General features: G+C 40.9%; 1 protein-coding gene across 1 annotated transcript in view; it reads left to right on the top strand.

Annotated features, from left to right (window-relative positions):
* Positions 1 to 14,391, top strand: part of FBN1 (fibrillin 1) — a 242,811-nt gene that overhangs the window by 195,920 nt on the left and 32,500 nt on the right. The window contains 8 exon segments of the mRNA XM_014522437.2: positions 1 to 117; positions 3,399 to 3,521; positions 8,011 to 8,136; positions 9,195 to 9,311; positions 9,853 to 9,981; positions 11,393 to 11,512; positions 12,171 to 12,296; positions 14,318 to 14,389. Coding sequence (XP_014377923.2) covers positions 1 to 117; positions 3,399 to 3,521; positions 8,011 to 8,136; positions 9,195 to 9,311; positions 9,853 to 9,981; positions 11,393 to 11,512; positions 12,171 to 12,296; positions 14,318 to 14,389 — 930 coding nt within the window.

Raw genomic sequence — 14,391 nt, forward strand, 5'->3', positions numbered from 1 at the left:
AATGCCGAGAGATCCCTGGAGTCTGTGACAATGGAATCTGCATAAATATGGTTGGCAGCTTCAGATGCGAGTGTCCTGTGGGATTCTTCTACAACGATAAGTTACTGATCTGTGAAGGTAAGAGGCTTATACTTTTGTCACGTAGAAATGGGGGCATTATTAGCCTTTTGGCAGTTCGAACACTGGCAAATCCAGTGTACTTGCAAATCCATCCATAACAGGAGAATGTTCTGGGATCAGTAAAATGTGAGTTGGGCAGGACTTTAAATAAAGCCATTTTAGCTTTTCCCCGGAAATTCTGTTGCACATATATTTTCTGTTGCTTCCTGATTACCAGATTTTCCAGCTAATGTATAAAGACCTTGAATCAGTATGAGTCAACCTGTTACGGCAAGTGAATCTTCCTACTTTTCATAGTTTGGAAGTAAATAAGTGCATTGGGTGGTCTTACAAATGTCAGGTCACAAGAACACTGTTCACTTTCAAGCTGATATTTTGTTTCTAAGGAAAACAACATTTGTGTATATATTTCAAAAACAAGATGAAAATTTTTCAATGGATTTTCATATTGGGTAAATCTGTATAAATATTCTCTAGCTTAGTCACTGTCATCAATCAAAGATAATGGTAGGAATTTCCTTCATTCCCTGTTGTGGTTATGAGACTCACTGACCACTGAATTGCAACATCAGGACATAGGTTACATAACAAGACACTGAAAGCACAGATATGATAGCGCCAATCTAGAAACACCCAAAAATGCCAGGTCTTTTGATGTATGGTGGGAGAATTCATTTTTCTTAAAACCTAGTGGGCTAGGTGGATATAGTACACTGATTTCAGCTAAGTTGTACCAGTTAACTCTCATGCATATACAGCCCTTGTGTTTCCTCCTCAGGAAGGCATAGTACTGTTTCTAGACAAGGTAGTTGACTTATTATTGGCCATGAACTGGTGTTCATATCCAATGATAGAAATTTTCCACTGCTCAAAATGTTTCTGGGACAGGGAGCACTGCAGACATTCAGTCTGAAACTGTCCCCCTCCCCTGTTCCGCATGCCTTCCCAAAACCAGTCTGGGGGCAACTCCCTCTTCCCCAAGCCTGCAGCAGGGAAGTGTAGAGGCATTTGTTCTCCTGGGAGAGTTTCTCCTGGGAGCAATCTCTACCAGGTCAGAGATGGGTTATTTTTCTCTGAGAACTACCATTTTTGTTCCAGGAGAAAATATGTGAATTTCTATATGTCACAGCTGCTGCCTGTGGGATTGACACCCATCAAAGGGACATGAGGGGAGCAGATGGTGGCTCTGCTCCAGGCTCCAGCCCCGTGCTGTCACTGCCCTGTGATCCCAACCCTGTTCACCTGCCCACTCCTGGACACCAGCCTGCAACCCATCCCATTTGCCTGGTCAAGCATGCCCTGCCAACATGGGTCATGGGTCAGTCTCCATAGAAACCCTGCCCACTTGTCCACCTGAGCCCTCTGGTGCCCCTGGTGATGGGTGCAGGGAAGATAGGCCAGAGTGCCCAGGCAGTGGGGCCAGGGCCGGCAATGGTGGTGCAGACAATGGCAGTGGCAGTCAGAGTGCAATGATGAGAGTAAGCCACCACTGTGGGGGCTACCGGTAAACAAGTCCAGCTGCCAGGCTGCCCCCACCCCACTGCTGCATCTCCTAGCCCCACAGACCACAGCTCCTGGCATGCACAAGAGCTACATGGAGATGGGGAGTGCTCTGTTCCACACCTGGTGGCAGCTCTGTGCCCAGTGGTGGCAGGACTGGGTGCACGCCCAAGCTGCCCCCTGTGCCTGGACCAGGCAGGGCTGACGGACCTGCCACGGGCCAGGTAGAATCACTTGGCAGTCCATATCCAGCCCAGGGGCCATGTTTTGTCCACTCCTGTTCTAACAGTTGATAAAGGCAGTACCATCTTATAGTCCCCCACCAAATGGTCAGTGTATTTTCAGGGAAGCTGGTAAGTCATGAAATCCAAGGGCTTGGGTAGCAGGCCACCCAGAATAGTACTTAGCTTTCTTAAAAGTCCTTTTGCTTTGTTTTGTTTTGTTGTTGTTGTGTTTTTTTGGGGGGTGGGAGGGAACGGGACATGTATTATACCTAACTGAATACACAACTTCCATCACAGCTGTGTTCCAGGTAGGGGAATTAACATGAGCTGCCTTCAGTTTTGTTTCTCCTGCTGCTGCTGCTGCTGCTGTATAAGTGTTACTGTTGTATAACATTCCAGCACAGCAGAAATGTTCCTGATGTTGAAAGGAAGTCTCATTCTTGTTCTTACCTCCAGTCCCCAGTCTAAGTCAGGTTTCTTACTGGTGCTCTTTTAATCTTTGTAGGCAATAGTATTTGCATTATTCAGAAAAATGGGAGTTTTAGATCCTGTCTGACTATAGGATTATATATAACAGCAGATTTGGGGTATGGTGATAGTCGTGATAGTCCAGGAAACAAGTGAGAAGCAAGGACTTTTTGGTGATACCTTTCATTGGACCAACTGAATAGTTAGGAGACATGTTAATATTCAGTTGGTCAAAAAAGTTATTACCGAAAAAGCTTGTTTCTTGCATACAACAGTACAGTTATTCTGAATGGGTGTTTCCCATTCAGCCTAGTCACCCACAGTAAATAAACAGGGCTGAGTTTACCAAACTGTAACCAGAGGCCAATATTACAGATGGAAAATGTTGTTCATCCATCAGCTCTGTGAGAGCCAGCCATGAGGAAAATTAGCTAGAATTAAATTCAGTTTAAGGACCTTCAGAAGCCAGTAAACAAAGAGAGAGAGAGAGCGCCATGCTTCAACAAGGGGCTAGAAAGAGTGGAAGTTTTGCAAGTTGTGATCACCTGTATAACTACCAGCCCCCTTTGGATTGTTAACGCTGAAAGAAAATTCATAGTCACATCCCTTCATGTTTGGCTCCTTTAAAGATAAGGCAGTTCTCATATATGGGTCTTAATGCTGCATTAGGATGTGTGTGAGGTCTCTTGTCAACTTCAGTGGAAATCCATGTTGTTAAAGCTGCCATCCTCCCTGGAGCTCAGTACAAGAACAGGGCCACAAATTGAAAGGCAGCCAGATGCAAGGTTCCAGCCAAAGGCCTGTGCAACATGACTGGCTTTGGAAGAGCCTTCTGTTCATCTAATGAATGGGGACAAATTGAAAGGATGGAGCAAGCAGACTTAGGAAAATCTCCAGGAAATGTTTAAAAACAAATCTAAAAATCTCCTTTCAGTGAATTTTTTAATAAAAATAAATGTAAAAACAAAATGCATAAAATCCTTACATATCAGCTGGGGGCATTTTCTTAGAATAAAAAATGTGCTCCTGTTTCCATCTTTTATTTTTAGTTTGTCCTAACAATCAAATTCCATCTTGTGTTGATAGATATTGATGAATGCCAAAACGGGCCAGTATGTCAACGAAACGCAGAATGTGTCAACACAGCTGGGAGCTATCGCTGTGACTGTAAACCTGGCTACAGGTTCACCTCAACAGGCCGTTGCACAGGTCAGTATTCCCAAGTTTATGTATACAACGGTATACATAGTGACTGAAAAACAGCCTTAAACATATATGTATGCCTTCTTTAAAAGACTGCGGGATTTGTGCATTGTCCTGAACAAATATGCAACCAAATTATTTTTATGAGCTTTTTGCCTCTTGAAACTATTTACTGGCTTTTGTGAATGTTTTGTATTTTTATTATCATTGTCATGATTTATACACTTAATTCTTTCAGAAGTCTGTGTGTGCGCTTGCAAAATCAGTCTAGCCAGAAAAATCTAACAGACGCTGAACTGTCTTTGGCCTTAAAATTGTATCCTTTCACTCCAAAACTGATTAGAGAACATACATGAAATTTTTCAGGAAAAATCTCATAGAAAAATGGTCCCTCATTTAAAAGACTGCTTGATACTGTGCTGGCTGCTAGTGCCACTGATGCTAGTAAGGCACTAAACGTACTTAAATAAGGGCTTACAAGTTGGCCTTTACAGATAGAGATAGAAATGGATGTGTGCATATGTGGCTGTGTACACATCCCATGTCATTGACTCTTAGAGCTGGCTATGCAATAGTGCAGGGGTTGTCAGCTGTGGGGTACGCATACCCACAGGGTATTTGAGAAGGCCATAGGGGTTACACGCAGGCAGGGATGGAGTGCTGCCATACACCCTCCCGCGCAGGTGCTACCTGCCCGGCCGGATGCACAAGGCAGGGGAAGGTCGCATGCAGTGGCTGCCACCGATTGGTGTCCAACCACACGCCACCCCTGCCTCAGCATCCAACTGTGCACTCTCCCTGCCAAGAGGTTGAAAACCCCTACACTAGTGCAATGTGGTATATTAAGCCTATTTGAATAAAACACTTTTTTCTGTCATTCAATTAATTACCCTTAAATAAAAAGAAACAAACCTCAGTAGAAACACCCTAAATTAAAAAAAACACCTTATGAATGCTAAAGTTTCAGTCAGAAACATCCTAAAAAGCTAAGAGGTAGCTTTCTAAAGACACAAAGGCGTATGAATATGTACTTGGGTATCAAACTGACATTTGCGCCAACCTACCTCTAAAGTTTCTTTCCTAACTTAAGTTTTCATGGACTTAAACTTGCCCCTGCAATTTATCTGTGAAGATATGGCCAAGAAACTCAGCATCTTTCAACCCAGGGAATGTTTGGCCTCTTTTTCCTCTGTCTGTATATACCTCATGTAGTTTACATAATTGCTTGCCAGAATGTCTTAGCACGTTATTTACCTCCTGGGTTTTCACAAATTAATCACTGCCATGTAGGGGTCATTGCTGATAAGGGGACCTTATTTGAAATTACTTATTCAGAAAGTTCAAGAATAAGCATTTAGGCTTTTATGGTCTTAAAATGGACTGTGGACATTATTTTCAAATACTTATTTGACTGGGCCTGGACTTCTCTGTTTTGTTAACTTTGTCTTCCAATGATGTTATTGTAGCAACAGTAGCAGTCACGTTATTTTGATTATTTAAGGAATCACAAAGACTATGTAAAGTATTATGAGGCAAATGACCATAAATATTGTATACATTTCTGAACAAAGTAATAGCTGCAAAGGAAATTGGTAAAGTTTTCCTTGGATTTTCTGCCCCTGTGTATTTGAGTTTTAGGAAGTGCACCTTTCCCCGCAGCACTGTTTTACATTGTTTTATGAGACTTTCGCGGGAAAAGGATGTAGGAGCAGTGAAGAAAATAGCTTTGAGAATGAAAGCTTCCTTTGTTAAGCTATAGAGCAACACATGCACATGGTCAGTATGTTGGTAGCATAATTGTTGTTGTAACTCCTTCATTATAGCAGAACAGGAAAAACCAGGGAAAGTTCTGATATGAGCTACAATGCCCTGATCTGAATTGGCACAAACATTACTTCCCAGTATTTTGCTCTAATTTTATAATTAGTGAAAAAAAAGCAAAACAATCATAGTCAAAATAAAAGTAGTTAATAAAGGGCTTGGTCCTTCAGAATCCTAGGAAATGTCCAAAAGTCTCACTGAAGCCATTGTGAGTCGAGAGTGTTAAGCAACTGGATTGCACCCATAGACCACAATAATGTGAGAAAAGTGATGTTATGCCAATACTCAGTTGTATCCTAATTCCATTCGCTATGGTTAAGTGAATGCTGCCTTCCTGTTTTGAAATCACTGTGATGTTCTCTTCTCCGCCAAAGAAGCTCCCAGGATCTGAGAAAACATAGTTTGAAGTGTTGGAGTTGCCTGTTACAAAGACAGAACAAGGGCTTTTCTGCTATTGAGTCTCTCCACTCAGATAGAAGAAAACCAAGGTGCATGATGAGCAGACAGGTGGAATGGCTTGCCCTGCCTCTGGAAGCTCCCTTTTCCCCCTCTAGTAAAGAAAAAAAGAGGCGCTACTCTGCAAAAAAGTCAGATAAGCTATTTCCCAGGACTTGTGATTCACAATTAATTTGTATACATATTACTGGAAATAGTTGCATTGATTTATTTTTTTTCCTCCTCCCTGCTTTCTTTCCATAGTGAATGGAGAGACACCAGGACATCCTAAGGTTCTGAGTATCCCTCTCAATAATTTTCTTTGCTCGCATTTCTTTCTGACTCCTTAAGAATATCTCCATCTGATTAGCACTAGTCCCACTGATCACTAGCCTTCAGGAGACTGGCCCAAATAACATCCATCCTGCTGGCCACGTTTCATACCTAGCCATCAGCAACAACACCCGTTAGCCCATAAGTGATGGTATTCTACCACCGAAGCTGCTCTGATGTGCTGTCAGAGCAGACTTGATTAACTGAGTCTGCTGTAGCATGGTAATTACCGTACTCCAGCAGACACCAGCGTCATGTGTATCATAGATTGTTAGGGGCTGGAAGGGACCTTGCAAAATCACCGGGTCCAGCACCCCTGCATTAGGCAGGAAAGACAACTGGGGTCAGGTGACCCCAGCAAGGTGACCGTCCAGTCTCCTCTTGAAGATTTCTAGGGTAGGTGATTGCACCACCTCTGGAGGGAGCCTATTTCATGGTCTGGACACCCTGACTGTGAAGAAGTTTTTCCTAGTGTTAAGCCTGAAAATGTCTTCCAGGAGTTTATGGCCTTACTCCTGGTATTCCCCAAGGGTGCCCTTGATATTTTCCCCTGATGTAGCGGTAAGCTGCTACCAAGTCCCCTCTCAGCCTTCTCTCTTTTAGGCTGAAGAGACCCAAGTCCCTCAGCCTTTCCTCATATGGCTTGCCATCACATCAGTATCCCCCCCGCACTGAAAAATGGCAGCAAGGGGACTTTAGTTAAAGCTTGTAAGCTTAGTCCTCCCCCCACCTCCCAGAGCATGTGCATGTGTATAAACGTATTTAAACTGAAGTAGACAAAACACTTAGGGGGTATACTGAATTGGATGAACCCTCACTGACAGCAAATAGACAGAATGACTTTACATGCTTCAGGAGAGATGTGCCGAATAGTATATAGTCTGCTAATTGCTATTTTGCTTTGCTGAGTTGGTTGAATCCTGGCCTTCAGCTATAAACCTTCACAGCAGAGAGAGCAGTGAGTTGCCATATAATCAAGTGGTGCAAGTTAACCCCTGCAATCACAAAGCAGCATGTTCAAGTGGTAGGGGGCGCTAGGTGGCAAGGCACTATTCAGTGCTCCTCTCCATAGGCTGCTGCTGGAAGAATATACTCTGGCAAGGTTTTCTACCAGCTATATCTCCTTTTCTAGCTAACCACACTGCTCTGGGCTGTGGTTTTTAGGGCATGCCATGCTTGTGTGCATGGTTGTTGCCATATTGTCTACTCATTGCAGAGCGTGCTGTTTAAAGGGTTTATATATTGGATTTGGTCTTTCTGTGAGTGGAGCACAGGACAGGAGTTAATCCCTTTTCTCTTTTGTATGGGCTCTTTGACTTAATTAAGGCCACAGTCATGCATTCATCTAAGCTGAACACCCCAGATGACCAGTGGGTTAAGACACACAGTTAATCAGCCTCCAGCACAAAAGGGAGTGACCTGGCTACCATACTGAGTTAGCCATGGTGGCCATACTGTAATCAGTATGATAATCATACATGTCAAGAAGCAAGCAGTGCTTGCCTCTGGATGTATGTTTAACTAAAACATAGGTATACTTCTCAGACTTCCAAAACCATGCTACAGTTGGTTTATATTAACATTTGTTTAATTTAGCACAAAAGAAACTCGCATACGATCACATTACATTTACTCTCCTGGCCAGAAAGCAGTGTTCTATACTTGTAGCTAGAAATAGTTGCTTGTAAAGTAATTTATGAAACATATTGAGAGTATTAAAAAACAGAATACCCACTGTAAATTAATTGTTACAGTTTTCTATTACTACATGATTATGTTGGTCTCATTTCAGAACAATTATGTCATTTTAAATTAGAACTATAAGTTAGAATCTAATTTTCCTGAAGACCACTAATAATTTATTGTAGATTTATAGAACAATTTTCAAGATTCTTTTTTCTTACAGATCGTAATGAATGCCAAGAAATTCCCAATATTTGTAGCCATGGTCAATGTATTGACACAGTTGGAAGTTTCTACTGCATTTGCCACAGTGGATTCAAAACCAATGATGACCAAACAATGTGCATAGGCAAGTATCAGAATATGTTGTTAATTTAATTAATAGTGGATCTGAAGCCTGTTTTCAGCCAGGAATTGCCATGACAGATTAGGCCAATGGCCCACTTAACCCAGTATCATGACCAATAACAGACGCTTCAAATAAAGGAGCAAGGAGTACTGTAGTTCACAGTTACGAATAAAACTGGCCATCAGCAGTTTATTTCTTGCCAGGCTTTTTTGTGTGTGATTTATACTTGGAAGCAGAAGATTTTTTTTTTTTTTTTTTAATCTCCACGGCCGCATCTGTTGGGGGTGGGGCATGCTTTTGGCATCCATATAAGTGCTCAGTCCTTTACATAATTTCCCTAAGCTCTTGGTCTTGTTGATATCTTATGGCAAGGAGTTTGACAGGTTAGTAATACACAGTTGCATTGCAATAATTGTAAAACCCTCTGGTGGCAAAATGTGCACAGGAGTGATTTCTTGCTACACACAAATAAAGATGTGTAACTAAAGAAAGAGCTTCTGTATTTAACTCTTTGGAAGTTCCAGGATTAGGGCCAAGTTATTTGCTGATTTCAGTGGGCATTTGTTTGACTAGTGTTTGTTACAGATAAAATAGATTAGGTTTGGGTCAGTTTGTCCCTGTTTAATGGAAACATTGTCAGAAAGAGAGAGTAAGGGGAGAAATGCAGCCTCTGCCCAGGAGTTTCACTTATTTTCCCTGCTGAGGTGTTGGTCTGGGTTGTAGTGGTCAACCACCTAAATGCAAGTGTGGATGTTTCAGATCTTTTATAGAAAATCATTATTCATATATCCTTGGGGAAGACAGCAGGGTAGCTCCATTTAGGTGAGTGGCGACCAGGCCCTTCCTTATGAAACCTTCTTGAAACATTATCAATGAAATCAGTTACCCAAATATCCTGTTTTTCTCTCCTAAATTATCTAAATCTCCTCTTTTTCCTTCTATATGCAATTTGATGCTGGGAGATTAGTTCATTGCTTCAATACATTAGGTAGCTGTTTGGCCTTTCTCTTCACCTATCACTAATTAAAGCTCCTTTTGCTGCTGCTTCTGTTTCCTAGATATTGATGAATGTGAAAGAGATGCATGTGGAAATGGAACATGCAGGAATACCATTGGCTCCTTCAACTGCCGCTGCAACACTGGATTCACCCTCTCGCATAACAACGACTGCATAGGTAAGGAGACTCTAAACCTGCGGCAGTGAAACCAGTCAACATTTTTCTAGGATTTTTCTCTCTCTGAAACTGGCATGCATACCATTTTATTAATTGAATTTTAAAATCCCATAATTAAAATTGCATAGTCAGTCTCATTAGGGGGAAAGTGATTTTTAAAATGCCTTGTGTTCAAAAGCTTGTCTGACTTTATCCCAACCACGCGGCTAGTCCAATAAAAGAAGAATCCTTGCCTCACATTTTCTCCAAATCTAGTTTATCAGTCCATTATTTTGTAATTAACTCCAGTCTTCTTGCACCCACCTGAGCATGTCTACAGAATAACAATTTCTAACAATTTACCTCTTTTTATGGGAAATTTCATGAAAGACAAATTAACTTCTGAGGAAAGAAAAATAGACAGTGCAGAAAAATATGTTGGACTTTCTTCAGAAGTTCATTGTGTCAGCTGGGAATGCTGGGTACTTTAATGTCTTCTGCACATTTTCCATTCTTGTGAATATCTGACAAAAGTTTTTCCTGTGGTTTAATTTTTTTTAAGATCTGGATGAATGTACAAGTGGAAATGGGATGTTCTGCAGGAATGGCCGGTGCATAAACACCATTGGGTCTTTCCACTGTCTGTGCCTAGATGGCTATGAGGTGACTCCAGATGGCAGGACCTGTGCTGGTGAGTATCTCATCAAATATGGCACACACCACCTGACATTGGCCTAATGCAGCAAAATGCTCAGTGCCTGTACCCAGATTAAATCCTGAGGGAAAAGGTAGGATGCAGTAGAACTTCCCCAGCTTGCATAGTTCAGTCTTATTAGGGGGGAAGCAATTTCAAGAATGCCTTGCATTCAGAAGCTTGTCTAACTTTATCCCAACCAGTTGGTCTATTAAAAGATATTACTCCAAAAAAGCCAAGCCTAGTTTATCAGTCCATTATTTTGCAATTAACTCCAGTCTTCTCGCAGCCACTTGAGCATGTGCCTATAGAATAATAAGACTCTAGCTATATTTGTGCCTTTTTATAAAAAAAACACAAGTCCTGTGGAACATGCTGCAGCATTTCGTTTTCATTAAGTGACTGTGTTTGCGTGCAGCAAAAATACCATACACACACCTAGAGTTTTGCTCTAGGAGTGGGCAAAACTGACTAAATTTTTCCTCTTTGGGTTTTTCTTCTTCAGTAGTTTTCAGGCCAGAACCTAAAACTAACATCTTTTTTTTTTTTTCTTTTGGAAAGTATCTTAGTTTTATTTAAAGGAAACAAACTCCACAGAGGTCTGTGTTCCCTATTTCCTACCCTTTAATGAGAGCAGGTTTTACTTCATTCTTTTATAAGAGTTTTTACTAGCTATTCTTAAAACAAATACGTGCATCTCTGCAGACTGGCACATAATAAGGCACCTTTCCTGATGCCATGTGTGCAGGCATGTGATTTTTCATAATTTCTCCTATCAATAGGTTTGTTCCTAGGCATGATCCTGATGACTTTGATGGCATTGTGCATAGCACTAAGAACACAGGTGATAGAATCTACAGGATGAGATCCTAGGGCTGACAGTCAAAGTGAGACACAAGACACAAAACAATGGATCAGGATAAGTGGGTTGTTTGGAACTTGTGTTAGAAGAAGAAGCAGGATTCCACGTGGAGGAAAGTTTTAGAAAAGAATTTGAAGGAGAGTTGGGATTTTTGGAGGTCAAGTGGGAGACCATTCAAGGCTTCAGGTGGAGGATATTGAAGGCTTCAGGTGCTTAACAAAAATGTTTGTTATGTGGCAGCACTTCCCAATCCTTGGGGCCCTGCTCTCTGCCACACGTAGTTAATCTGTTACCTGTGCTGGGATGGGAATGAACTGATATTGAATCCAGAGCTGAGAACTTTACTCTTTCTTTAAATTTCCCTTTTCTATATTTACAGATTAATCTCCTGAAAAAGGGGCTGTCTCCTTGTCCTCACAAAGCTGAGAGTCAGAGGGCTGCCCCCTGCTCCCTGGGAGTTTTGTGGTTGGCTTGCTCACTGGATTAACTGACTTGAATAAGAGAAGTCAGAATTTTAACCAATGGCTTCTCCATCTCTTCTTGTAGATATCAATGAGTGTATACAAGAACCTAGAAAATGTTCACCGGGCACATGCCAGAACTTGGATGGGACATACAGATGCATCTGTCCTCCTGGATACCTTCTGGATCATGACAAATGTGAAGGTTTGTAAGGGTCACAAATTTGTCATCATGGGAACCTAAGCAAAGGCAGTTCTCCATTCTAATTATGTGCATAGCAATTCCTCCCTTTGTGCTTTAGGGGTCAACTTCAGTCAATGCCAAGGGTATGAAATTAATTGCATAGCAGAATTGTTCCAACAAAGCTATGTGTAATGTGCACTGTCAAGCACAGAAGCATTTGGAGGGAGGGGGTGTCTACCCATCATCAGTGTTGATACTTTTGGGTATCAGAATTGCAGCTCAGCACCAAAATTACTTCCTTTTTAGTAATGTACAGGACTAGGCTGCCTATACTGAGTTTAGCTGCCCCTATTTAGTTCTTACTTGGACAAAAGTTCAGTTGAATTTTGCCTGAGTAAGGATTGCAGGATCTGGCTTCACTGAAGACATTTTGAAGGGTTAGGCATCCAGCTGGAGATGCGTTATTGAGGGCCTGATCACTGGATATGTCTTTGAATGTTAGTTCTAGGTTACACAATAATTCTGCTATCATTTCTTTGTTTCATTTTTGCTGACCATCTTCAGTAACAATCTGTTCTGCCTCAGTTAAGATGTAGGGTACTTTATTTTATATTTTGTGTTTTACAGCTGCCAGTACAGCCTTTTAAAATTACTAAACGATTGTGTTACCTTCTTGCAGACATTAATGAATGTTTAGAAGAGCCAGAAATTTGCGCTTTGGGCACATGTAGCAATACTCCAGGCAGTTTCAAATGCCTGTGCCCTGAAGGATTTGTATTGTCTTCCACGGGAAGAAGATGCCAAGGCAAGCTTTCATATTATTTTGTGTTTATATATTTATTTGCTTTAGATTTACCTTATTAAACTTCTGTTTGTAACGTAACAGAATCAAAGAAAACTTGGCATTTCTTAACTTTGGGCCATATTTTCTCTAGCACTGACACGTCCTCAGCACTGGAGAGAACAGAGCAATGCAGAGTAAAAAGAAAAAGTTAAACATTGATATAAGCAAGGAAACATTGTTCCCTTGAAAACTTTTCTTAACAGTTTCTGAACTCTTGAAAGAGGGAAAAGGGGGAAAGTACACAATGACTAGGCTTCTGAGAGCTTTGAACAGAGCTAAATGTATGGAATGGAAAATGAAGATAAATATCGAGAAAAGTCCATATCAGTGGAATGCTAATGTTGAAGATCAAAATAACCTGATAGATATGAGACAGGGTTAGCAGCTGTTAAGTAAAAACCTCTACCTGGTATTTCTCACCAGCAAGATGTGGTGAAAAAAATGCATAGAAGAGTCTTTGAAAGCAACATAGTAAGAAGAATACCCTCTGCCTAGAAACAGTTTAGATTTCTATTGTTTTAGAAGTTATCAGAGATAGTATTCAGAGAATAAACACAGGTATTGACAAAAAGCAATGATGACATGTTAGAAGCTGGACAGCTAGGAATGAAAAAACGTAGCTTGTTAGGTTGCATAGACAGACAGCACAGGAAACAAAGGAGTAGGACACGGGACACCTCCAAGACTATGAGGAATCTCTTGAGTAGATGTCAACTCTAGAAACTGCAAGAAGATATCAGATGTCACACACTCCATGTACTGTAGTCCCAGCGAAAACCACCAGTGATAAAGACTTCCAAAGGATCCCTGTAGTTATGCTTGGCACAAGACAGGGATATTTGTTGACACCCAATAGAGAGCTCTTCATTTCACAGTGGGCTAAATAAAACTGCTTTTACTAAGATGAATCCAACCTGCAGGATATGTTTATCCAAATATTCAAACCACCGCAAAATTTGGCATAATTACTACCCTCAGTTTGGTAAAAATAAGTAGCTATATAAACAAAGTTTCTTCAGTACATGTAAAATTTATCATTTGTTTTGAAAAATCACCCAGAAAGCAAAGAAAACCCAGAGGCAAAATACATAGAAATAATGTAGCATTATCTTAGTTTTTCTAAAGAAGGACAGTGGTTCACATGGCATGTCATGGGAAAATTAATTTATATGTATGATGAACTTCAAGCAATGCCTTTTTTCCAAGGAAGATTGATTTTTGAGTGCAATGAGCCAAACAAGCTTCTGTTTAAGACTTCATATTACCTAGATCTTTTTCTTAAGTCTGGACAGTGCCCAGCACTGATCTTGCAGCCAGAAAGCTGGATGAGCAGCTGCTTCTGCAACTGACCCTTATGCTGTCTGTCTGCCAACCCAGGGAGTTGCCAACTGTCTGCCTTCTGGATGTTTGTGGTCTGTGAACTCAATTCTGCTCCAGTGTTTAGGTTACCCAACCTAGGAGAAGAGAATGTGGTGCCACACAAGCAATCCTTCTGGCCTATATTTAACTTGGTATAGGTTTGAGATAAAAAGCTGCTTTTGAAAATCATCATTTTTTTTTTTTTACATTATACAGTATTGCTGTCAAAATTTAACTCAAACCTTTTAGTGTTAATGGGATTTAGTTAGTTAAAGATCATTGTTCTAATAATTGAATATAAATAAAGGTAATATAACAAGATTTACGGTAAAGGACTGTGAAGTGGGAGGAGTATCTCTGTCCTTTCTTTGCTAAAAGCACAGAGGAATTCTCCCTCCTCTCTGTAGCATAGGGTGTCTCTCTTCTATAGCAGTTCTCTGTTAGCTGATACAGTGAGAGCTCCCCCTCCCGTTTCAGCCTGTGTTAACCAATCCTTTCTGATATCATCCACATAGAAGGCCTTTTATGTCATTGGCTTAAACTTTTATTTTTGCTTGCAAATTGCACAAAACCCCGATACCTTTAGTGAAGAACTATAGAATAACATGCTTTTGTTTACGCAGATCTGAGAGTCAGTTACTGCTTTACCAAATTTGAAGATGGAAAGTGTTCTGTTCCAAAATTGAAAAACAAATCC

The sequence above is a fragment of the Alligator sinensis genome, unplaced genomic scaffold (assembly GCF_000455745.1).
Source record: "Alligator sinensis unplaced genomic scaffold, ASM45574v1 scaffold814_1, whole genome shotgun sequence".
Lineage (NCBI taxonomy): Eukaryota > Metazoa > Chordata > Crocodylia > Alligatoridae > Alligator > Alligator sinensis.